Raw genomic sequence first — 27,286 nt, forward strand, 5'->3', positions numbered from 1 at the left:
GAAATCATGAAGATGCATCATACAAGATATTCTGATGCTAGATACACTAGTCAAAGACCGATGGCTTATGCCACTCATTACATGAGAAAGTCAACATGCTTACATGGGCTCATCTATTCACTGTCATTACCTGGTTGCTGACAGGTTTGTACTTCAAGCCGGGCTTGTTCAGAATCATTTCCAGCTGCCTACGATTGAAGTTGGACACACCAAGAGATTTCACCAAGCCTGCATCTTTGCATGCTTCCAAAGCCTGTCAGAACGAAGTAGGCAAAACGGTGTAATAAACTGGCAAATAATATTCTTACTGCTTAGAAGTACAAAATCAATAAGGGTGATGGAATTGAGATGCTGTTACAAGGAAACAATTCACGATGAACTCCACCAACCTAAGTACTCCTCAGGTGGACCAATTCCCAGAAATGGAAGGTCCATTCTCAGCAATGGCCCTGCTGGTTAGGGAACTATGGGAGCTCAGGGTCACTCAGGTGAGAGGCAGCCAGTGGAGGAGGGCAAAGGAGATGTAAGGACAGGTCGGGTCATCCCCCACCAAAAGATTGTACTTGGTTCCAAATTTAGAACATTTGGGAGACTGGAGAGAAGACAAACAGGGAGAAGCAATAGGAAAGGGAGAAGGTAGAAGATGCTAATGATCCTTATTAAAAATAGTATAAGTGCTCAAATAACCTCAAATCATATTTAATATTTAATGACTCACTCTCTCTCTCCACACAGACGTAAGAAAAAGTTAGAGTAAATAATGCAAACTAAATTGGACCGGAGAAAATGAAAAAGAAAGAAACAGATAAAGCTAAAAATGCAATAAGAAAAACAAATTGAAGAAAAAGGAGACCATTACAAAGAAATATAAACAAGTAGCTCCAATATTTTTCCCAGCAGTAAATTATATTTTATAATTATAATAGTAAATTATAATTTATAATTTATATTTTATAATTTATATTTTAACCCCTCCCTCCCTCCCCCCCCTCTCTCCCTCTCCCTCCCCCCTCTCTCTTCTTTCTATAATATAGCTTCATCAAAACCATAAATCACAAGTTTATTTATTTTTAAAATTCTTTTACTAAAAATAATCTATCGAGGGTTTCCAGCCTGGTATTTCTCTGGGGTTTCTTCCATGGCTTGAATTGATAGGCTGATAGATGGCAACAATTCCTGTCACACTGATTCATCTCAGGAGTGGGGGAGGGGTCGACGTGGATAGACAGATTCTGGAATTACCAATTCAACTGTTTCTGGCCCAGTCCTGTGCCTCAAGCATCACCATGTTTCAAGAACCTACCCCCGTGATGGCGGACCTATAGCACGCGTGCCAGCGATGGCACACAGAGCCCTCTCTGTAAGCACAGGCGCCATCACCAGCTACTCTTCTGGTTTCCGGGCAACTGGTCTTCGCGGGTGCTGGAGAGTCAGAAAACGGCCTGAAAGCAGCCTGAAAATAGGCCGTTTTACAGGCCGTTTCCAGGCCATTTTTCAGGCCAAAATGGCCCGGAAAATGCCCCCCAAAACAGGCATGTGCGCACCAGCAAGCTGGTCTTTGGATTTCCGGTGCTACGGCACGCGCACATGCACACACATGCATGCATGTTCTAGTTTGGGCACTCGGTGCTGAAAAGGTTCGCCATCACTGCCCTACCAAGTTTTCATCTCTGCCTTGGTATTATCCTTCTTCAATAGAATTGAAGCAGTGTTCCAATATCTCAGGGGTTGCCACAAAGAAGAGGGAATCAAACTATTCTCCAAGGCACCTGAGGGTAGAACAAGAAGAAATGAGTGGAAACTAATCAAGGGGAGAAGCAACTTAGAACTGAGGAGAAATTTCCTGACAGTTAGAACAATTAATCAGTGGAACAGAAGTTGCTTCCAGAAGTTGTGAATGCCCCAACACTGCAAGTCTTTAAGAAGATATTGGATAGCTATTTGTCCAAAATGGTATAGAGCAGTGATGGCGAACCTATGGCACGCGTGCCACAGGTGGCACGCGGAGCCATTTGTCAGGGCACACGAGGCACTGCCCTGTCAGCTGGCCAGCGCGTGCATGCGCGCGCTGGCCTGCTGAGTTCACCATTTTAAAAAGCCATTGTTCGCCCATCCCAGGCTCCAGAGGCTTTATAGGAGCCTGGGGAGGGCGAAAAGAGCCTCCCCCACCCCCTCGGAGGCTTCAGGGACCGTCCGGAGGCTTCCCTGAAGCCTTCGGAATGCTTAAAACGACCCTCCGAGCAAACCGGACGTGACTTCCGGTTTGCTCGGAGGGTCGTTTTAAGCGCTCCAAAGGTGTCAGGGAAGCCTCTGGATGGTCCCTGAAGCCTCCGGAGGGCCTCCGGGGAGGCGGGGGAGGCTCTTTTCCCCCACCTCCCCGCATTGCATTATGGGTGTGGCACGCCCGCACACGACCCCCCTGCGCTCTCCCCACTTGTGGCACGCGAGCCAAAAAAGGTTCGCCATCACTGGTATAGAGTTTCCTGCCTAGGCAGGGGGTTGGACTAGAAGACCTCCAAGGTCCCTTCCAACTCTGCTATTGTATTCTTGTATTCTTATTCTATTCACATTTTTTTCTGTCCTTATCTGAGTCTGGGTTCAAGTCCATACCCATGCCCATGATTAACTCCAGGTGGGAGTCATCACAAGTTGTTTGCCATATGATCTTGTTCATATCACAACTATTTCGCTTGCTTTAGGGTCTCCAACACTGATCTGACAAGAACAATCCTTTCATTTCTTTTACATTCCTATTAGTTTGGTTTTTCTGTCTCCAAACTTTGAAATAATTCTACTTCCCACACAAACCCTATCACTAAGGCCACCAAAGGTTTCTCTGCTCTCTTGGACGTGTACTGAGTTCAATAAAAACTTCAATAAATTGGTTGGAAAATAGAAGTAAAGATCAAGAATGTTAAATTAAATTAAGAGGTAATATGTATAGTGATGTAATTATAATAATAGCATACTGTATAAAATAGATGCATTCATAAAGGAAAAGGGAAAATAAGGTAAATAATTTGTACATACATATCAGATAAACCAATACCTGAATGTTGTAAAGATTGTAATTGTGATATAAAATGAAGAAAATTGTTCAATAAAAATTAATATTAAAAAAAAAACTTCAGTAAAATAGTCTAAGTGGTATTGAATATAGAATATAGAATAACAGAGTTGGAAGGGACTTTGGAGGTCTTCCAGTCCAACTCCCTGCTTAAGCAGGAAACCCTATACCGTTTCAGACAGGTGGCTATCCAACATCTTCTTAAAGACTTCCAGTGTTGGGGCATTCACAACTTCTGGAGGCAGGTTGTTCCACTGATTAATTGTTCTAACTGTCAGGAAATTTCTCCTCAGTTCTAAGTTGCTTCTCTCCTTTATTTGTTTCCACCTATTGCTTCTTGTCCTACCCTCAGTAATATATTAGTATTAAAATAGTAATATATTAATATTTAATGTGCCATAAGACTGACTGTAGAGTTTAACACACACACACCCCAAATATCACGAAAATAATAATGTTTTACAAATACACAATGCATGCCTGATTTATTATACCTGATAATCTGCTATCCACCATTTGTGGCTTTGTAATTTTGGTCAATTAAGTAAACAGATCATCCCTACATTGTATGATGTTATGTTGCTATTTTATTTTGCCAAAGTAATAGCCCTCCTTATCGCAGACAACTAGATTGATCAATCTTGAGCACACCTAGGTTGAAGGGTAATACTACTGCTTCAGTATAGCATACAACTCAGAATCCATTGCTGTTGAGGTGTCCAATGGAACCTAATTTTCTTTCCCCCTCTAAATTTATTGGAAGAGACGTCCTAAGGACTGTGAGAAGGTTTTGGATACTGTTAGTTACAATACGATTAATGCTTCCCGAATACTCACCTCCCATGTGGCACATAGATCTGTTTCATGATAAAGCCATTTTCCATTTTCATCTCTGGGATAGGGGTTTTCTCCAGGCTGAAGAAACAAAAAAAGGAAGGTGAGAAAAAGAGATGAAATCTCACAATGTTGCAATATTCTGTTAATTCCCTGTAAATATATTTGGGGAGAAAAGCTCAAAGCTATTTCAATTGATTGAACATTAACCATCAGATGTATGTATGTCAGATATGACAGACCAGAAGTGGGATTCAGCCAGTTCGTCCTGGCTCAGCTGAACCAATTGTTAACTTTATGTGCAGTTTGGAGAATTGGCTGAGCCCACCACTGGCTAGCCTGGCCACTCACCCTGCCCCTCCCAGGCACTCCTTGCCTTGGCTGGCCTCTCCTGAGGCCATTTTGGCATCTTGGCACTTCTCTAACCACCACTCCGGCTCCCTTCCAAGCAAGTGATGTCCATGCAGGCAAAACCCCAGACAGCTCTGGCATGGCATTCAGAGTGAGGGGCTGCAGCTAAAGACGGCCAAGCTAACTGCCTGAAGGAGCCCTCTGTCACCAGGAATCCAGGCACCTCAGCGGGCAGCGAGCGAGGCTTCAGCTGGGCCTCTTGGCAGACAACGGGCCTCACAGGGGGGCATTAGGGCAGAAAACCTAATTTGAATCCCCCTACTGTGACAGACCCAATATGTGCCAGGTCACATGTAAGCAACCTGATGTGCTCCAGATGTTTTCGAGTATATCTCTTACAATTTCTCATTGTGTGAGTTGAAGCCTAAGCATCTATAGGATACTAGATTGCTTAAACTTGACCTAATTCCTTTATATTAATCTTGAGAGATTAGGATGTTTTTTCTTTTGGTGGTTTTGCCAAAAGGCAACTAGACATTGGAGCAGAATGTTTTCTAACTAGGGGAAAAGGAACAAGATCCCAATACCAGCCGAATCCTAGCTGACTCTCTAGACAAGAGCTTTCTCTTTGAAAGAAACTGAATGAAGACTGGTGCTGTCTCTGGAATTCCTCTCCATTATAATTAACAGGGAATGGGTAGCTTTACAAGTGGATATTCTGAATTACTCTCACTTTACCGCAAATTGAACAATATTAGCTGAACATTGATCTCTAGCTTGCTAAACCATGATTTAGCAAGCTGGGAATGTACAGCTGGGCTCCCTCCCTCTCCTTAGGCAGGAAGCCAATGGAAACAAGAGCCCAAACCGAATTCTGGAATAATCCGCATATCCTTCTTTTTGACAAAATCTCAAAGGAGTTTTGTGGGTCGGAGTGAGGAAAAAGAAACAGCTGCCAACACTTTGTTAGTCACCTATATTCCAAATGTGATTCATAATAATCCTAGGAATAGTAGGAAAAATACTATTTGTGTACTTCATAGAGGGGATATCCTACTACTTGCATAGTGGCAGGAAACTATGCAAGCAATGAGATTTATTGCATTGAAAAGGGTGCAAATTGCGCCTTATTTGCTTCATTCATTTGGTTTTAGAAGAGGATACATGGTTCTTCTTCCCTTAAGCTCTCAGAGCAGAGACATGGTTCATCTTCCCTTAAGCCAGCGGTTCTCAAATAGTGGGGCACGGCCCCTGGGGGGGCGCGAGGCTCCGTAAAGGGGGGCGCGAAGGCTCCCTTTCCATCTGGGTGCAACGGCGGCGAAGGCATGGGCGAGGCATAATATATCCCGCCTGGAAGTGGCAGCACTTCGGACTGTGGATTTTCATTGGAGCCGCGGGCTGGAGCTGTGCAAGAAGCCTGCTCGGGCGGGGGTGGGAGGGAGGGAAGCGCCCGTCTTCGCCACCGCGTAGCTCGCCTCCCCGCCAGCAGCTCCACCGCCAGCATTCCGTCTGGAAGCGGAAGCGCAACAGCCGCTGTTGGGGAAGGGACAAAGGGGCGGCGGTCGCCCGATCTTGCCACTGCCACCCCTTCGCCCCTGGTAACGACGACTGTTGTGCTGCTGCTTCCAGCTGGGATGCTGGAGGAGCTGCTGGCAGGGAGGGAGGGGAGGAGGGGAGGAGGGAGTAAGGATAGACAAGCAAGAGGGAAAGAGGAAAGAAAGCAGGAGTGGAGAAGGGAGGTGGAAGGAAGGAAAGAAAAGCAGACACGCCGGAGGGAAAGAGGAAAGAAGGCAAGCAGGCAGGAAGGAGGCAGAAGGAAGGAGGGAAGGATGGAACTGGAAGGGAGGCAGGGAAGGAGGGAGGGAGAAAGGAAGGATAGGAGGATAGGGAAAGGGGAAAGAAGGCAGGCAGGCAGAAGGGAGGGAGGTGCAAGGAAGGAAGGAAGCATAGATAAGCAGGAGGGAAAGAAGGCAGGCAGGCAGGGGGAAAGAGGAAGGAGGGAACTGGAAGGGAGGCAGGAAGGAAGGGAAGGAGGAAGGGAGGGTGGAAGGAAGGATAGACAAGTAAGAGGGAAAGAGGAAAGAAAGGATGTGACTACGGTGGGAGATGAGGAAAGACCGGTGTGCTATGTTATGCAGAGGTGTACTTATAACAATTTTATAGACAAATGATACTATTTACAGTCGCGCCGGGGGGGGGGGCGCGAAATGTTTTCTTCTTCCTAGGGGGGGCATGACAGAAAATAATTGAGAAGCACTTAAGGCTTAAGCTCTCAGAGCAGAGATCAATTCTGTCCTATCTTCACATGAAGTTACATACCCATTGTCCTGTCTCTTTAAGCCTTCTCCCCAGCCAGCAAGGTAAGGTTGGTAGAAAAGCTATGCTGAGATACAATTGGTGCAATGGTGGGTTCCTACCGGTTCTTCGGCTGAACCGGTAGTGGTTTGGCGGCCTGGGTTGCTGGAACCGGCAGCGACCCGGGCCTGCCACGCCCCTGAACCGGTTCTCTGGATGGCGCCATAGGTGACGGCATCTTGTTTTCTGCTTCTGCGCATGCACTGAGCAATTTTTATTGCACTGTGCATGTACATGCAGCATGCATCAAGTGCATGCGCGGCATGGCCATGAGTGAACCGGCAGTAGCGATGGCTGGAACCCACCCCTGAGCTGGTGTGTGTGTGTCTGTCTGTCTGTCAGTCTGACAGTGTCTATATGGAAGTAAAAGTGTGTGTCTTTATGGAAGTAAAAGAGCTGTGTGTGTATATATGGAAGTAAAAGAGCTAGAACAAGAAAGTTTTCTCCAGCGGTATTTCCAAAAAATAGGAATAGTTGCACTCACAAGAAGTAGTAGCTGGAATAGTAGTAGTAATGAGGAAGAGTGTAATGAGTAGTAAGAGTAGTCATGAGTAGTTAGTAATAATAACTGGTGAATGCTTGTGAGTGCGTGTTGTCTAGGCACCCATTTTGTGTTGCTTCTTTTGTGTCTTGAGCCCACCAAATTGGTGTAGTTAAAAGAACTTGTGATACTCCTATGGTCCATTTTACAGGTCACATTTTAATTAATGCCATAACTATCTTCTAGGTTACAATATACCAATTACAAGTTTGGTAGAGTTTTATAATTGATGGTATTAGGTATGCTGCAAACATGTGACAGAAAATAAATTTATTAATAAACATGGATGTAGCAAGGAATCATACAGGTAGAAAAGTGTAGAAAGAAAATTCTTAGGAGCATTCCAGGATATCGGAAGTGCCAACACATTTTTATTATATTTAGGCTGTTATCGCCAACCTTGTGTCTTGCATATATATTGGAATTCCACAGTCAGCATTATTTATCACAGTTAAAACCCAACTCATTTGATGGTGCCTAATTGAAAACGATCGTATTAAATACTGTCAGTTCTAGTCCAGAGGATCTTTCAGGGCTATACTATGAACTGACTTACAGAGAACCCTAAGCCTTGCTATAATTGTTATGATATAACAGGTGCCTTTACACAATATGCATAACTATGATATGGCTTATAAGTGAAAGAACGTGGCATTATTCCACCCACCAACTCTCACAATTAATGGTGAACGTCAAAGGGCTGAAATGGAACATTTGCAAGCATATGCTTTGTTGTGATTTTTTTCCCTCTCTATTTTTTTTTCTCTCTTTCTCTTTTTGTAGGTAGGTGACATGATTAGAAGTTAGAGAGGAAAGAATGAAAAAAGCTATTTAAAGTATGGTGATATGATTAAAAGCTAGAGTAAGAGATAGAAACAAAGGGAATATTAATGTATTACATTTTTATTTGATAAAGTGAAAGTAATAATGAGAAAAAGGTGAAATAATTGAATAATGATCGATTGTAATCTAATACAGATGTGTATTGTTATGGGAATTTTATATTGATTGAATCTAATAATGTTTAATCTGATCAGTTTTGTTCATACTGGAATGTATGGCACCCAGATGCCACACTGTTCACACATTGATTTGACATTTTTATTAAAAAAAATACATTTGTGGAATTTTGTCCCCCAAAAATAATCCTCTGCCAAGGAGACTTTAAGTACTTACAGTACACAAACATGTACACTAGGCGGCGCTCAAGCACAATACTTTACCTGAAAAGCCATGGGGAGTTCAATGAGATAGAGATCAACATAGTCAAGTTGTAAAGTTTTTAATGTCTTCTCCAGGGTTGGACGCACCATTTCTGGTGGGTGGCATGTATTCCACAACTAGGGCAAAAAGAAGGAAAAGAAAGAAAGCAGGACCTTTACTCCTTGGAACTATGGAATATAGAAACACAAAGTTTAAAAATACACCATTTTTAATGAACAGCATTAATAAAAATAAACCAGCGCTAGTTACATTAAATTCTAGAATAATAAACCACAGACTTGCCAAAGCAAACCCAAAAATGTAACACTTTTTTCTAAGGGAATGAATACTTTTGACAAATGTTCTTTAAACAATAGCGTAAATAGGCTAAGATATTATTACCATTCCTGTGGAAATAACAGCCGTTCAAATGTCTAAAACTTACAGTAACTCTGAGGAGAAATGAATAAAATTATGATGCAAAGGATTGTCTACAGGGAGGTGAGAATTAAACAGTCAACTGAATAAATTACTTATAAGCTATCATTATTTTAATTGCAGAAAACTGCATTTTAACTGCAGAAAAAACAATTACTACCAACCTGCCTTCCATTGGCTTGTATACTGCATGAGTCAAAAAGAGGGCCGTGAAAATATTTACAGATCCTTGCATCCTGGACATAAATTGTTTCAACTCCTACCCTCAAAACGACGCTATAGAGCACTGCACACCAAGACAACTAGACACAAGGACAGTCCGCCCCCACCTCCACCCCGAACGCCATCACTCTGCTAAAGAAATAATTCCCTCACCACTGTCAAACCATTCACTAAGGCTGCATCATCATCATCATCATCATCATCATTATTATTATCATCATCATCATCATCATCATCATCATTCCTATCACCCATCTCCTCCCACTTATAACTGTATGACTGTAACTTTATTGCTTGTATTCTTACAATTTATATTGATATTGATTGTTTCCTGATTGCTTATTTGTACCCTATGACTCTCATTAAGTGTTGTACCTTATGATTCTTGACAAATGTATCTTGTCTTTTTATGTACACTGAGAGCATATGTACCAAAGGCAAATTCCTTGTGTGTCCAATCACACTTGGCCAATAAATAATTCTATTCTATTCTATTCTATTCTATTCCAAATCTTCATCCTGAAACTTCTTGAATTGTTGCTATGTTTCCATCTCCTTTTGGGATGTGATGCCAGGCACTGTCTTTCAAAAGATGACCTTTGATATGATGAAAGTAGCACATTTGAGGAGATGCAAACAGTCACTGTACCCCATCAAAAAAGGGGGCGTTGCATTATTATCCAGATATTTCAAAGCAAATGGAGTTTCATTGTATAAATGCTCTTAATGAGCTCCTTTGGACCACAACAGTTACATTTTTTACAAAAGTGAACCCAACTCTGCTGACCTATGATCTAACCCCCAAATCCTGAGTGGAGAACCCATTAATTCCAGCTGTGTTTAATAGCCATGGATGGAGTTTGTCAAAAGGAAGGAATTGAGTATCCTTGCAGCGTTTGAGATTGCAACTCCCACAATCTGTTCACCATGCTGCTTTTTCTGTTCACCATGCTGATAAGGGCTAATGGAAGTTGCAGCCCCAAACATCTGGAAAGTTCTTAGGTTGTTTCCCCCACAGGAACAAATGACAGTGCTAATCTGATTAATGCTTTTAATGCATGTGTGTGTGTGTGTGTGTGTGTGTGTGTGTATTCGTAGATTTTCACGGGTGTAGGTATGCTGGTCTTCTTGTATTTTGTTGCCCAAATTTGCAGATCATCTTTCAATGACAAAGGTTGCAATCCTTTCCTCACAAGTCAATGGAATTTATTTATTTTTCTTTTATTTATTTGCATCCCACCTTTATTATTTTTGTAAATAGCTCAAGACTGCAAACATATCTAACATACCTTCTTCCTCCTCTTTTCCCCACAACAGCAACCACCTTGTGAGGTAGATTGGGCTGAGAGAGAGAGTGACTGGCCCAAAGTCACCCATCTAGAGTAGAAAACTGACCTTTTGACACAAACATAAATTTAGGATTGCATTGCATAATTGTAAGCCAACTCTTGGCTTCACTGCATCATTTTCAAAGTTTACACAAAGAGCAACCTCTACAAAATAAATCCCCTTCTGAGTGAAATTATGACCTGTGTTCAACTTTAGTTTGTATCCTGGATATTTAAAATAAGATACTCTTTCACAGGAATTCTTTTCCCTTTTTTGTCCCTATCAATTGTAAATTTTATTATCTATTTTGTAAAGATAATGACCTTGTATCAAACCATGAAAACGAGAGAAAGCTGCCAGGTCACTCTTCTGCCAAAGTTATCAGTTTGTCAGGAACAATATTTTAGCCTCCTGAATGGGGAAGGAAATGACTGCCACGCCCAATAAAGACCAACTCACATCAAAAGAATTGGCTACTGAGGGATGAGTGAAACCCCCAGTGATCGTTGCTTGCAGATTTAAAAAAATAATAATCTTTGATCAGCATGCCAAAATATGAATATTGATACTTTCCACCAGCAAGAATTTTAGGACTTGCATGACCCATTCGTCTGACAGCTTTTTCAAATTATCTAGGGTGCCTTGTCTTACCAACACATGTCTCAATTTGTCAGCAACTCCCTCACTAAATTGGTTAAGTCAGAGCCAGATCTTTCCATGCCACATTTCCGGCAAATAATTTCAAATTTATACATACAATACATCCACACTTTCTGCTGACCTTGCTTGAGTTTGTGAGTCTCATGAAATTACCAAAGGGAATTCTCAGCTTTTGCATGAAGTGTTTAATAATTGTCCACCATTGGTTTGTTGCCCTTAATGATAGGTGTAGCCCACCTGACTGCCCATTTTTCAGCAAACTCAGGATGGGAGTCACTTTGGTGCGATCTGTGGGAAATTCTGTTGGTCAGTCTGCCATAAATAGACCACCATGAAGTTCAGAAATTGGTCTTGGTCTCCTCCAATCATCTCTGGATTCTCATGAGAGCGCAGAAACACCAGTTGCACTAAAGGCTGCTGGCCAAGTTAAATTCTATCTCAATGTTTGCGTTAGCTGCCTCATGGCATTTTGCAAGTTATTCATAAACCTGTCTGTTGTTGGTGTTGCAGCAATACTGCAGCAAAGTGCTCAGTGAGAATGGAATAGCCTGAGGGGACCAAAGGTCATCTCTACCCAACAAAGGCAAGACCTTCAGCCTCTCTTGAAAGAGACTTGCAAGATCGATGTCAGACCAGAACAGGAAAACAATTCCACAGGAAGATTATAACTACCCCAATAAAACATAAGGTAAAGGTTTCCCCGCACATGCATGCTACTCGTTCCCAACTCTAGGGGGCGCTGTTCCATTTCTAAGCCAAAAAGCGAGCGCTGTCCAAAGATGTCTTCGTGGCCATGTGGCCGGCATGACTAAATGCCGAGGGCACACGGAGCGCTGTTACCTTCCCACCAAAGTGGTCCCTATTTTTCTAGTTGCATTTTTACATGCTTTCAAACTGCTAGGTTGGCAGAAGCTGGGACAAGTAACAGGAGCTCACTCCATTATGCAGCGCTAGGGATTGGAACTGCTGAACTGCCGACCTTTCTGATCGACAAGCTAAGCATCTTAGCCACTGAGCCACCACATCCCTTAACTACCCTAATAGAATCCTGCAAATCTGACTGTGCTGTTTTATGCCTTATTCTTATCCTTCCATATTGAATCAGGAAGGCATCTGTCTGAGCCACTTTTAAATGTTATCTTCTCTCTCAAGGTTTAAGCCTCCTTTGTCCAGGTAATGGTTCTTGCATATTTCCATCAAGGTCATTTTTACTCTCTACAACTGTGTACGAGGATACTGATTAAAAATCACCTTTTTCAAATGCAGATTGTAAGGTCTTGAAGACCTGTTTTTGTGCCCAGACCTGGGGCCCCATTTCCTGGCTATATTGACATCAGGAGTGACAGTTCCCCCCCCCCCGCAGATGTTGTAACTGTTTTTAAATATTTTATGATTGTTTGACATTCAAAGTCATTTGTTTGAGATGGGTAGCTCTCATCATTCAATACGTTAGGATCATGTACTCATCAAACTAAATGGTAGGAGATTCAGTACAAAGATAAAGTTACCCCTATGATTTTACACATAAACCAAGCTGTTGATTAGTGTCCTGAAAATGGCTCTGAATCAAAATACACTAAGCTCCACCTCCTCCAGATATATTAAATTCACCAACAGCCGTTTTGCCTGGAGGATTTTGGAGTTATTCTACATACTGTAGCTCAGTGGTTCTCAACCTTCCCAATGCACCGACTCTTTAATACAGTTCTTCATGTTGTGGTGAGCCCCAACCATAAAATTGGTGTCTCAGTTCCTAAGACCAGTGAAAATATGTGTTTTCCTATGGTCTTAGGCGAGCCCTGTGAAAGGGTCGTTCGACCCCCCAAAGGGGTCCCGACCCACAGGTTGAGAACCACTGCTGTAGCTGGAGATTGACCGTTTTGGGAAAGGCTGATTAACTCCCATGTAAATTTCAACTCACAGAAAGTAGAATTGGGAGAGATTTGACCTAGATCAGGGGTGTCAAACTCGTGTCATCACAGCAGCATCATGTGACTTCCCCCCCCCCTTTGTTAAACTGGGTGTGGGCATGGGCAGTGCGTGACGCATCTGGCCCACTGGCCGTGAGTTTGACACCCCTAAGCTGGATGAACTCAGGGATTCCACACAAGAAACTCTACATTTCCCAATACGTCTTCTTCTGAAATATAACCCAGAGGAAGATCCTGCCAGCCAACCAGCAGAAGAATGGCACCCCATCTGAACTTTTTAGAATTATGTAATTGAATGTGAGGACTCCACAATGCGTCTTATCAGTATCCCTGGGAAGAAAAATTACAGGAACCTCCTTCCAAAGATCTAGGGGACATGATGGTTCAATGGTTAAAGAAGCTGAGCTTGTCAGATCTGAGCTCCATGCAATGGGGTGAGACCCTGTTCCTTGCCCCAGCTCTTGTCCACCTAGCAATTCGAAAGCAATCAAAGGCGAGTAGATAAGAGCCTAAGGCAATTTTTATGTTAAGTGAAAGGGACCAGAAAGCCCCTTGTCTTTGACTAAGCCACTTGTCTGAAATGGTAGAGGGCACATATGTCAAAGGTGGCACGCAGCGCCCTCTTGTGGGCACCTGAGCCATCACCCCAGTTTAGCTCCGCCATGCATTCATGCGCGCCTTCCACTGGCCAGCTGGTCTTCAGGTCTCTGCCGCACATTTGCAGGGGGCAGGACGCATGCGGGGGCCGTGCATGCATGTATGGGGGTGAGGTGCATGCGGGGAGGGGGGGTGCATGTGCAGGGGTGTTTTGAGATGTGCGTCTGCACACGCTTTGGCCACTCAGTCCGGAAAAGATTAGCCATCACTCGTATAGGGTCTCCTGTTTGAGCAGGAGATTGGACTAGAAGACCTCCAGGGTCCTTTCCAGCTGTATCCTGACTAATTAAATTAAAATGGTACCACTTCAATGGAAAGGTAACCGCGTTCTGTGTGCCCTTGGGTGGCCACATGATCACAAAAATTGTCTTCGGACACTGCCCTCTTCCTCCGCTAAGAAACAGAGAGGAGCACTGTGCCCCAGACATGACTGACAGAGAAAGGCCGTCTGTCCCAATCAGATCTAGCGTTATAGTGACATAAGTGTGAGACGTCGAATAACCCTTTCCATTCCTGAAATTTGCCACCTGCCGTTTTATCTGTTGGGATGAAACGCCAACATTTGTAATTCTGAGTCATGAGGTGAAAAGTAAGCTTTTCTCCATCTATTCACAATACACATTTGCTTAATCACATCAGCTGCTTCTGACTGCTACCCCTTTTTCAACGTTTTCAAATTGCAAGTGTTTCAAGATTGTTTTTGTCAGATTTCTGGCAAAAGAAATCTTTGAGATAAATGAAATATGAAGGCTGCTACATTTATCACTCTCTGCATGGGAGGCATCATGCCTATCATTACTAACTGTTGGAAAACGTAAACAGAGGGATGTTGTTATTATATTTTTATCTTGCCTTTTTGTAGATAACTCAAGGCAGAATATAGATCTAATTTTCCCGCTTCCTATTTTCCCCACAGAAATAACCCTGTGAGAGAAAGCAACTTGCCCAACGTCACCCAGACAACTTTCATATTTAAGACAGGCCAACAACTCATAGTCTCCTGGCTAGCTACTACATCAAACTTGCTATTACACTGGTGCCGTATTTGGAGACTTTCTAGAAGTTTCTGAGGTCTATTGTGTGAGATCCAGAAAGGCAAACTGATTCAGAATCAGAAACATCAGGTGATTGTCAGAGAATAGCAGTAGCCATCTGGACTGGTACCATAAGACTAGTACTACATAACCTAAGTAGTCTTGGTTCAGTGGTGGGATTCAGATAATTTAACAACTGATTTGCCCAGACTCAGATTGGCTGTGGTGGGAGGCATGGCCCATCCCCATCCTCCAGCTTCTCCACACATGTGGGATGAGCCTCCCACAATGGTAAACTTGACCCTGAGCGAACCCTCTTATCTTATCAGGCCAACCTGGCTGGTTGAATTAATCATTAATTTCAATCAATAACTAAACATAAAAATCCAGATCTGGTTCTCTAGCCTTCTTCCAACTAGAGTGTTATAATTACATTAGAAGCACACTTGGGGACAATTTATCTCAAAAGAATTGATTGCACCTGCCCTGCTGAAATGTGTATTCTTTTAACATAACCACCTGATTGTTGTGGCTTTTTATTTTTCACACTCTTTGCTAAAATGCAGCAATTATTTATCTCACAATAATGCAGTAAACAGCAGAGGAGTGGACAGGCTGTACTATTTCGCTATTCTTTGATAAGGGAAGCCCCCTCTAAAGCTAAAATGTTTGGGCTGATAATTACACAAGAAAGGTAGTAAAACAATAGCAAAATCTGGAGTAGGAGCCTAAGAATTGCATTTAACAGAATGAGCACACAATGCCCTTAGCCTGAGCACAACAGGCTTACTAAGTTTATACACATACGATATAATATATGCAAGAAAGTCCTCAACTTACCATCCTTCATTTAGCAACTGTTCAAGGTTACAACATCACTGAAAAAAGCGAAATATAGCTGACCCTCCCATTTATAAACCATTGCAGCATCCTCTTAGACACATAATCAAAATCCAGGCACTTCGCAACCACCATGTGTTTACAAAAGTTGCAGAATCACAGGGCCACATGATCTGCAACCTTGTGCAACCTTCCCAGACGGCATCTGAAAGCAAAGCCCATTGGGGACGCCAGATTCATTTATCAACTGCAGTGATTTGGTCAACAAATACAAATTAAATGTAATCCGCTCTAATCTTGATTGCAGAAAAATGATTTCAGCAATGGAGTAGCAAATGTGTGGAACACCCTACCTGATCTTGTTGCTAGTTCCTATGACTCCCATACCTTTTACCTTAAGCTGTCTACCGTGGACCTTACACATTTCTTAAGAGGTCCCTAAAGGGGCGTGCATAAGCGCACCAGTGTGCCTACCATCCCTGTCCTACTGTCCCCATTTATATGTACTCTTTTTATGTGTTTATGGCTGTTTTGCTTATTTTTTTCCATTTATTTGTGCCATTTTTTTCATGTGTTTTTCCTACTTGTTTCCTTGTACTTGTTGAGAAATAAATAAAATAATAAATAAAATAAACAAAATAAATAATAAAATAAATAAATAATAAAATAAATAAAATAAATAACACAATAAATAAATATAAATATAATAAATAAATATAATAAATATAATAAATATAATAAATATAATAAATATAATAAATATAATAAATATAATAAATATAATAAATATAATAAATATAATAAATATAATAAATATAATAAATATAATAAATATATAAAACAATAAATAAAATATATAAAATATATAAAATAAATAAAACAATAAGTAAAATATATAAAATAAAAAATATATAAAATAAATAAAATATATAAATAAATAAATAAAATAAATAAAATAAATAAAATAATAAATAAAATAATAAATAAAATAAATCTTATTTATAACGTGGTGACCAAAACTGGATGCAATATTCCAAGGCATTATAAAGTGGTATTAACGTGTGATCTTCACTGTATTCCTTTGTTAATGCTGCCTGCTTTGGCTTTTTTGGCAGTTGCAGTGCACTCTCTCCTAGGACTCTAAAATTACTCTTGTAGTTCCTGCTCTTGACAACAGAAGAAATTTAGAGTATTTTAGGAGTAATTTTTCTCTAGTCCATCAGCAGCAGGAAGCAGTCTTACAGGATGACCTTGCAAGCAGAACTTTTTAACTAGGGATGAAGCTATTTCATTGAGGAAACCCATCTGACTCCTTTACCAGAATTTCAACAACCAGAATTTCAATAAATTAAGATAATAACTCCAATTTTAAAGGCAAATTATCTGAAAGGTTTCTTCTTCTTCAGGAAAACAAACATAGTGTTCCGCCAGAACTAAAAACAAAGATTAAAATAAGGATGGTGATCCATGATGATGGCCATGATCCAAACAGTAAATCAGGTTTCTAAAAACTATAGATGCCTGTTCCAGAAAACAAATGCAAGTTATTTGTCATTGATATGATTTAGTTTTTTTGTAAGGCACGATCAAGCTATGAATTAAAATGCCAGAGGAAGACTAACATGGAAGCTGTCCATCCGTTCAGAGGCCTCATGTCTCCTGATGCAGAGCAACTGTGCTCAAGAGAAAGAGTTTTGTAATTCCTAGTTAGGACGGAGAAGACACAAGCGTCTTCTTCGTTGGCTGGCAGAAAGCTGCTTCACCTGCTGAATGAAGCCATGGTCCCCATGAAGGAATCTTAAGGAATTCACAGCTCCTGGTTGGAAGCTGTTGAAACTAATGCTCTAGGATGCAGAGAGCGTCACTAATAAGGCATAGCAGGAAGACCTGGCAATTTTTGTAGAGCACAAATAGGCAACATTTTAATGCTTGGGACAAACACAACCCTGAGGTGGCCCTCAATGAAATCGAGTTTGACACCCCTGATGCATGTAAACAAAGCTAGGATTTTCCAACAGGGATATATACTTTATTATTATTTTTTAATGATATATGTCAGTTACAGAACTCACAGGTTTTTTTTGTGTTTTCCCTGCTCCAACATGGCTATCCATTTAGGTTTGGGGGGAGCTGCAAAAAAAGAGGAATTGGAGCCAAGGTGGCGCAGTGGTTAGAGTGGAGTACTGCAGGCTACTTCAGCTGACTGCTAGCTGCAGTTCAGCAGTTGAAATCTCACCAGGTTCAAGGCTGACTCAGTCTTCCATCCTTCCGAGGTGGGTAAAATGAGGACCCAGATTGTTGGGGGCAATAGGCTGACTCTGTAAACCGCTTAGAGAGGGCTGTAAAACCACTATGGAGTGGTATATAAGTCTAAGTGCTACTGCTACTGCTATGAGAATTGTAATTGCAGCTTCATTTCATGTTGTATTCAGTATCTTCAGTAACATAGTTGTATGTTGTCAGAAATCAGCTCTATTTTTTTATATCAGGAACTTGAACATTGCCTGGAAATGGCAACCTAATGAGCAGTCTTTTAACTGGGGGTTTAAAACTGAATTCTTCTTATTTCCAAAACTTTGCTTGATCGGAATTTAAACATTTCTACAGAGATTCTAGTGGCCTCTTCTTCCTCTTCAAGAAAATCAAGCTTCAGACACAAGAAATTAGCCATTTCCTGCAGCTCACAACAGCTTTTTCCAACATAGATCAATGAACTGCTTCAGAGACTGATCTCTTAACAGAATCTGACTTTTATTTGCACGGGTCCCCCCCCCCTTTGCCTGAAAGCCCGTTGTTTAAAGTGGCAGGGTCAAGGTTAATTAAAACCACATTCATATTTTCTATTCTGCTATCAAAAGCCTTTGTAATTTTAAGGAGATTTTTTTTGGAGTTCCTGTTCCCCTTCAAACATTGGCGTTTCTGAGTTTAATTTTTAAAGAACTGCCAAAAAATCCTGCAAATATAAAACTGCCACTAGGGGATTGAGGGGCAGCAAAATGGAGAGCTTAAATTTCTGCAAGACATAGGGCACTCAATTAACTTCTTCAAAACTGCCCACCCCCCCAATATAGGCTCCAGTTTTTTTTCAAGTCACTCAGATGCTATCACAGCTCTGCCACAGCTTTCTCAGCGCCTTAGAGATGAAAGCCATTTTTTTAAAAAAAAGAAGTCCAGTTCCCAGCCCCAAGAAAACTCATTCATGTTCTACTTAAAACATTTTGTTGATTCCATTATGTCTTAGGTTGTAATGATTTATTTCTCCCCCCCTGCAGTCTGTTCTGAAGTTGTGTTTTTATCAGACTGCAATAGCTTCATGTTGTTGTTTTTTAATTGTATAGCGGGTCAGGATGTTTCTTTTATTATCAATATTGCCATATTCTCTTGGGAAAAAATAAAGAACAAACCTAAAAAGGGGGCAAATGTAAAACAGGTTCATGAGCATTTGTGGTGGTTTCCCCCCCCCCCACTGTTTATAACTTTGCTTTACCAAAGAAAATTCAAGAGGAAAACCAAGAAAGTAATGAAATACATCTAAAGGACTGCTTTCTGAAATAAAGGACAGTCTTTTATAATAGAGGACATATGGTTAGTCTAATTATCAGTTACTTTCAGGGGTGGGCTGCTGCGCTTTTGCACGGGTTTGGGAGAACCTCTAGCTAAGAATCTGCCCAGGAGAACCCACAAATCCCACGCCTGGCTGGCCATGCCCATCCCTCCCTTCCCACCCCTCCCCTCCCAGGAGTCCCTACATGGCCCGTTTGGGATGCCAGGTAAGTACAGGGCAGAAGCTCAGGGAGGGGAAAAATGGAAGAAGTTCTGGAAGGCAGAAAATGGGCTTGTTTTCTGCCTCCTGAGGCCTCCGAATCTGGGAGAGACTGTTTTCACCCTTCCGGAGGCTCCCTGGGGAGGGTGAACACCCCCCCTCCCCAGTGGTTCAGGAGGCTGTGGTGCAGGAGGCTGTAGTGCAGGAGGCCGACTCAGCAACGAGGCAGAAAACCCGTTGCTAAAATTTTTGAAGCCCACCCCAGGTTACTTTTATTATTACTTGTGTTGAAAATCTCACTGAGAGGGTTCCTGCCATGAAAGGACAGCCAAAAGATTCCTCTAAAATCATCAGCAACATAAAATTAGCAGCAGCAGGTATAACAGAAAGGAGCAAGAATTGCAGGATCTTTGCAATGAAGAATGGTAAACCTAGGTTCTAGCTCAGAGGTGGCCCCTTTATGACTTGTAGACTTCAACTCCCAGAATTCCTGAGGTAGCCTCTGCTCCCCAAGCTTCCTGTCTGATCTGAGAAGGAGAAAAAGGAGGCAAAACACTGATTTAAGCAACAACGTGCTTGATTCCCCTTATTCTGGGGAAAGGAATGGACTCAGATGTCTTACTTTGCCACAATAAAATATGTCTTCGCGCGTGATCTTCCCCTCCGCAATTTTCTCCCGTATGGCCTGTCCAACTTCATCTTCATTGTGATACACCAAAGCTCCATCAATATGACGATAACCAGCATCAATGGCGGTTTTCACTGATTCAGCACACGTCCCTTTGGGAGTCTGTAGATTAAGAGAAATCTGCAAGTTAGAGAAAATTAGAGCAAACTTTTCACAGAGTTACCCTTTTGTTTAGAATAGAGCTGGAAGGGACCTTTGAGGTCTTCTAGGCCACCCCGCTGCTCAAGCACTATTTCAGATAAATGACTATCTAGTCTCTTCTTAAAAACCTCCAATGATTGAGTGTCCACGATTTCTGGACGGAAGCTGTTCTACTGGTTAATTGTCCTCACTGTTAGGAAGTTTCTCTGCCAGAGAACTGAGAGCAAAGAAATGTAGATAAACACATCATACAAATACGCCTACGGTATATTCTCAGTCTACTATATTGTTTAATTTCCAAATCAACTTGGGTTGCTCCTTTAATTGTTATAAAAAAAAATGACTCAAGCTGCTTCCCATCAGTTTAGCCTTAATTCTGACATGCCTCTGATAGCTTAATGTTAAAGCTGTTAAAACTTTACAACGGTTTCTTTCAGAAGCACAAGGACAAATGTAGAAAAGTCCATTTACAATGCAATTCTATACAGTATCTACCCGTCAATGGCTTCCACAGGGGGCGAGGGGGGTCAGATTGATGAAAGCAGTTGTGTAACATAATCCTCACCACTTTTCTTTGTGTGTCATGATGTCATGCCCATGCCCCAGAGCTCAGCTTGTAGCACAATACGACAAAAGCAGTAAAATCCTGCAGAGGATGCTAATACCCATTCAAAGTTAAATCCAACTGTTCACAGTGCTAACAATATCCCAGTGTCCCAGGTTTATAACCCAAATGTATAATATATACGTTATTATTGGTAAATTGCAAATATTTTTTTTTTAATTATCCCTTTAGTTTTCTCCATAACAGAGTGAGCTGGTAAAAGACATGATATAAATGGAAGCTTCAGTAACTTTGAATAATTGTATAGTTGCAAATAGAGATTCCCTGTCATGTGTACCTTTATTTCTGACAAGATCTTTTAAAACCTGCTTAATCTGGAGTAATTTGGCGTGTGAAATTATACCTCATTTCAGTGACTGAAGTAAAATTTCATTTGCTAATAATGCTTTCCAATGCTTTGTCAAGATAGGATGCTGCCAGTTTTTCTTTTTTTAAAAAAAGCATTCTGTTCCTGGATGATTGGGTGTTCACACAAAGCACCAGCCTGGCAATTGCAAGAGAACATCTGGTGACACAGTGACATTATCAGAACAGCCCCCCCTTTTTTGGGGGTGGTGGGTGGTGGGGTGGGGGAAGAGCTTTAAGAATTGAAGCAAGAGTAAAACCACACCGGTTCCATTCATTAAAATTATCCTAGTGGGTTGAAATTATGTTATTGAAATCTAGTCATTTGTTGTTGTTTTTTTCATTTGGCCAATTAAGTGGGAAGCCATAAGTAATGGAAGGGCCCTTTGATTCCTACCATGGACGAATGGTTGCAGAAGTTGATGGAGTTGGCTGAAATGGCAAAACAGACCACTTTGATTAAAGAAAAGAACATAAGTACTATGGAGACAGCCAGGTGTGGGCTTCAAAAATTTTAGGAAGAACTTCTCTGCCCGGTTGCTGAGTGGGTGTGGCCATGGTGGGTGTGGCGTAGTTGACCTCTTGCACCATGGGGGGGGGCATTTTTGCCCTCCCCGGGCTCCGGAGGCTTTCCTCGAACCCCTAGGAGGGCAAAAACGGCCTTCCCAGGCTCAGGAGGCCCTCTGGAGGCAGAAATGGACTCATTTCCAGCTTTCCTGAATTTCCAGTAGGCCAGCCCCTGGGGACAGCATTCAGGACAGAGGAGAGTACGGGGTCAGTTAGAGAGGACTGAGCTATGTCCGAAGCAGGCATAGGAAGGTGCAGGTCCTCAATGAGACAGATAGACTCAGTGGGGGCACGATCTGAGACCTTGATGGGCAGAGGGCAGCAGCTCAAGGCATCCGCATGGCCCATATGGCGACCTGGCTGGTGAATCAGGGAGTTAGAGTAAGCAGTCAGGAACTCTGCCCAGGGGGACATTCTCGGGGAGAGAATAGGGGGAGTAGGGCGGTCTCCAGCAAGGATCCCCAGAGGGGCTTGTGGTCAGTCACAAGAGAGAAAGAACGGCCGTACAAATAATGGTGGAAGCGTTTCACTCCCGCAATGGCGGCCAGAGCCTCCTTATCCAACTGGCTGTAGTTGCACTCAGGCTTGGATAAGGTGCGGGAGTAGAACGCAATGGGGGCCTGTGAGCTGCCAGGGTAGGAGTGACTAAGGACAGCCCCAATGCCGAAGGGGGAGGCATCACAGGCAAGGACTAAAGGAAGGCACTCGTCATATTGCACCAAGACAGGAGGAACAGTCAAAGAGTGTTTGACAGCCGTGAGTGAGTGGCAGTTGGCGGATGTTGAGGTGTAGCTTACCCCGACCCCCTGCAGAAGAAGAGGCCGAGTCGATGACCCACTCAGGGCATGCATCATCGGTGTCCCCAATGGAGAGGGAGTTTTGGCATCGAGCAGAAGGAGGCGCAGAGGGGTGGCAGAAAGCAACAGGGAGGACAGCTGTGCGAGTGTCGGAGGGGTTAGAACGGCAGACGGAGGCCAAGTGCCCCTTCTTGCCGCATTTACGGCAGACAGCGAAGCGGAAACAGCAGGAGGATCAGAGGTGCCGCCCCCCACAGCTTAGACAGTTGCGACTGTCCTTGTGAGAGAGAGTCTGCAGGTGGTCAATGGCCAAGTCCAACTCTGACTTGAAATTGTCAGAGGCTTGCTGGTGGTGCACTGTAGAGGCAGGAAACATCAGAGCCGCAGGCGGAGGAAGGCGGCGAATGTCAGGTGTGGACTGGTCAGCCATTTCGTAAATGCAGGCTTCGTTGACAGCTATCTTGAGGGTGAGCTCAGAGCGAGAGAGTATGCGGTGGTGTAGATGGACATCTCTGAGGCCGTAGATGAACTGTTTGAGCAGTGCCTCATTGAGATCTGCGAACTCACAGTTGATGGCAGCTGCTCTGAGCGCAGTCATGTAGTGACTGATAGATTGGCCCTCGGCTTGTATACAGCGGTGGAAGAATTGGCGCCGCGCGATCCAGGAGGGAGCGGGCTTGTAGTGGGTCTTGAGCTTAGTCAGCAGTAGGTCCCACGGCATAGTGTGGACTGGCGTAGGGGCAGATAGCGCCCTAGCAGTAGCAAACATGTCAGGTCCACAGTAGTTCAAAAAAAATGCCCCGTTTCCTGTCAAGAGAGAGGCTGGTGAGATCGTTCATTCGAAGCGTTCAAGGAACGCGTCCCAAGATTCAGCCTCAGGGCGGAAAGGAGAGAAAACTGAAGCGGTAGCCATAGGTAGAATCAGGTAGGGGTCCGTTTCATCAGTCCTCATCGCCAGTTTTAAGTTCTGAGGTGGCAATAATAGAGGAGGCCGCAGTGCAATTGAATGTTTATTAACAGTAATAACTTCTGACAGAACGGAACAGAAACCTCCCCGCCTGACAGCTATTTATACGGGTAGCTGTCAGACGGGGATCCAATAAGAGAATTGTATTTTTCCCGCCGGCCGGCAGGCGCGTCTGAGCCAATCAGAGGCATTTCGGACAGCGCCATCTGCTGGCCGTGCTAGTTAGAACACAACAGGTGGAAACAAATCAAGGAGAGAAGCAACTTAGAACTAAGGAGACATTTTCTGACAGTGAGAACAATTAACCAGTGGAACAACTGGCCTCCAGAAGTTGTAAATGCTCCAACACTGGAAGTTTTAAAGAAGATGTTGGATGACCATTTGTCTGAAATCTATAGGGCTTTCTGCCTAAGCAGGGGGTTGGACTAGAAGACCTCCAAGGTCCCTTCCAACTCTGATGTTCTGTTCTGTTCTATTCTATTTCCCCAACACTTTAGGAATGAACTGGATTGAATAGGATTTTGGCCAGGTTGGCTGGCAAGTTCTGCAGATGATATTCCCAGATGCAACATTGGACGTTATAGTGGAAGAAGATGTTGTCCTAATGGCTAACGGCAACTTGCAAGGGCAGAACAGCAATGCCAAACTTCAGGCACTTTCTTATCATTGTTGAAATAGACCTACAGAGCAATCTGCTACTTCAGGAAAGTGTTGGATTACATTTGTCTTCACCTTTCAAGCAGCCTGCCCAGGTTGTGGAACAGGCCAGTTTATGGCTTTAAACAAAGTAGGAGAGAAGTAAATGAACAGTCTTAAACTTTAGTGTTCTTTCCCAAAACGGTTTGATTGTAAACAACAACCCAATATCACTGTGGATATCTACTGTGTATGTCTTTTACGATTAAAACAGTAAAGGTTCCCCTCGCACAGATGTGCTAGTCGTTCCCGACTAGGGGGTGATGCTCATCTCTGTTTCAAAGCCAAAGAGCCCGTGCTGTCCGAAGACGTCTCTGTGGTCATGTGGCCGACATGACTAAATGCCAAAGGCACATGGAATGCTGTTACCTTCCCACCAAAGGTGGTTCCTATTTTTCTACTTGCATTTTTACATGCTTTCGAACTGCTAGATTGGCAGAAGCTGCGACAAATAGCTCACTCCATTACGTGGTGCTAGGTGTTCAAACCGCCGAACTGCCGACCTTTCTGATTGACAAGCTCAGTATCTTAGCCACTGGGCCACCACGTCCCTTATTCAGAATAAGAATGTCCAATTAAAGGAAATCACACTGCAATCTTGTATGGATGTACCCAAAACTGAGCCTTGACAAACTTTTCAGTAAATATGCATAGAATTACAATTCTATGCTTTTTTCCCCCACTGGATCATCTGTTCCATTGAAAATTAAGCCGGGCTTACTTTAAAGCAAGCAAGCCTTAAATTCTGCTATTAATCCAATAGATTTAAATCTATTATCTGGTGATTAATTGAAAGAAGCATACAGTACATCTGCATATGCTAAGACAACAATCTCCCCCCTCCCAAGCTAACAGCATAAAACTACTTTTAATTTTGCTGATTTTAATTTTGCTGATTTGGGTTAGTCCTTATGTATTTATTATCCCTATTGGTCCTTTTTTTTCATATGAACCAACATAGCAACTTTTTTTAAAAAAAATTCTAGGTGGCAGCTACTGAGACTTCTCCACACACCTCCTTTGAAGGGGCATCCTTGTTTATTTTTACAAAAAGCAGAATACATCTTCACAGCTGGCCTGCCAGATTTGATAACTAACAGCATGTCAGGAAAGTATGCAGACACTTAGTTTCTGGAAGTCTTTCTAACTTTTAAATCCGTGTTCCCCAGCCAACTGAAACACTGAATTAGTCAATTATGAGGATTTCTGTCCATCCACGTCCTATTATCAGACAGCTCTTCTTTATTCCCACTCAGAAAAAATAGCGCCTCTTCAAAATGACAGTTGTCAGCTAGTTTAAGTCTATATTAAAAATATGTTAAAATGTGATGATTGGGTCTTGGGTCAGAGATGTAAGGAGATAAGCAGGTGGGGTGTTGAAGAGAATTCTTAGATGACTGAGGCTCAGGGCTGGAAGGGACCAAGCCAAGGATGACTTGGATCAGTCATTAGAATAGAATAGAATAGAACAGAATAGAATAGAATAGAGCAGAGCAGAGCAGGGCAGGGCAGAATAGAATAAAATTCTTTATTGGCCAAGTGTGATTGGACACACAAGGAATTTGTCTTTGGTGCATATGATCTCAGTGTACATAAGGAGAATAAAATACATTCATAAAGAATAAAAAGATAACATTTAGTGAGAGTCAAGGTTACTAATCAAATATAAATTGAAAGATACAAGCAACATGGTTATAGTCATAAGTGTGGAGAAATACGTAGATACTAGAAAGGAAGGGAATAATAATAATAATAATAATAATAATAATAATAATAATAATAATAATAATAAATTCTTAGTAAATTATTGACCGTGTTGTGGGAATTAGGAATTAGGCATGGGGTCTCATTAATGACTGGTGAGATTCAATTAATGACATCAGTAGGGACTGCTGGGATGTCCTTCATTAAGTGATACAGTAGTGCAGGGGTGTCCAAACTTGGGAACTTTAAGACTTGTGGACTTCAATTCCCAGAATTCCCCAGCCAGCCATGCTGGCTGGGGAATTCTGGGAGTTGAAGTCCACAAGTCTTAAAGTTCCCAAGTTTGGACACCCCTGCAGTAGTGTGATACTATTCTTTATCATGTTGCTTTGTAATGGAAATCCTGGGTCCAAGTATTGTCATTAACCAAGGACTACCTACTGTATATGCATTTTATTATCCACAGTCTCTTTCATTTTAAAAGTAAAGGTAAAGGTTTCTCTGTTTGGTGATCTTCAACTCCAGAGAATGGTGCCCATCTCTGTTTCCTAGCCAAGGGAGCCAGTGTTGTCTGAAAACATTTCTGTGATCATATGGTCAGCATGACTATATACTGAGGCATACCTTCCCACCGAAATGGTACCTATTTACCTATTCGCATTTGCCTGCTTTTGAATTGCTAAGTGGGCAGGAGCTGATGCAAGGACAGTAGCTCACCCCATCATGCAGTGCTCAGGTCTCGAACATGAGCTGTCAGCTTTTCAGCTGATTTCAGTGTTTTTAACTACAGAGCCATTGCGCCCCTCTTTCGTTTTACCATTCCACAAAGCATCTTTTAATATAGTTTCCATTTGTATTGTCCTCAAAGGTGCTTTTTTCAAGAGGCAACTGGACTTTCTGGTTCTTCTTTGAAGACGTTTCACTTCTCATCCAAGACGTTTCTTCAGTTGCAGTTTCTTCAGCTGAAGGAGCTTCTTGGATGAGAAGCAAATTGTCTTCAAAGAAAAAAGAAAAAGTCCAGTTGCCTCCTGTAAAAACACCTTTGGGACAACCATGACCTGGATGACTGAGAATCTCCATAGAGATTAGTACTTTTCATTCTTTTTTAAAAAAAATCAATCTATTTTTTAATGCTTTTGCACCTTAGACCTGTCATTGTGCTTCCTACATTTATTTATTCTTATACTCTTTCACTTAATTTTACAAACACAAGTTTTTCTTTCTGTTTCATTCCCAAATTCAGGGGTGTCCAAACTTGAGAACTTTAAGACGTGTGGACTTCAACTCCCAGAATTCCCCAGCCAGCATCGCTGGCTGGGGAATTCTGGGAGTTGAAGTCCACACGTCTTAAAGTTCCCAAGTTTGGACACCCCTGCCCTAATTCACACTTTACCAGTAAAGGGCAATATTTGTACGTCAGGGTTGGAATGAAGGGTCCTTGGTGCTCTCTGACTTTGGCTACTTTCTTGCAGACTTTTCATTAAACCAAACATGAGGTTGGGTAATGAAATATCTGGAAGAAAACAACCAA

The 27,286-nt window shown here is 42.4% G+C and overlaps 1 protein-coding gene across 2 annotated transcripts in view; it reads right to left on the minus strand.

Annotated features, from left to right (window-relative positions):
* Window positions 1-27,286, minus strand: part of AKR1D1 (aldo-keto reductase family 1 member D1) — an 84,312-nt gene that overhangs the window by 14,067 nt on the left and 42,959 nt on the right. For both annotated transcript variants that reach the window (XM_081958122.1, XM_081958121.1), the window contains exons 2-5: window positions 19,848-20,015; window positions 8,372-8,488; window positions 3,905-3,982; window positions 131-253 (exon numbers count right to left, since the gene is read on the minus strand). In XM_081958122.1, coding sequence (XP_081814248.1) covers window positions 131-253; window positions 3,905-3,982; window positions 8,372-8,488; window positions 19,848-20,015 — 486 coding nt within the window. The remainder of the gene's footprint in view (window positions 1-130; window positions 254-3,904; window positions 3,983-8,371; window positions 8,489-19,847; window positions 20,016-27,286) is intronic.

This window comes from Natrix helvetica (assembly GCF_964273705.1).
Source record: "Natrix helvetica genome assembly, chromosome: 6".
Lineage (NCBI taxonomy): Eukaryota > Metazoa > Chordata > Lepidosauria > Squamata > Natricidae > Natrix > Natrix helvetica.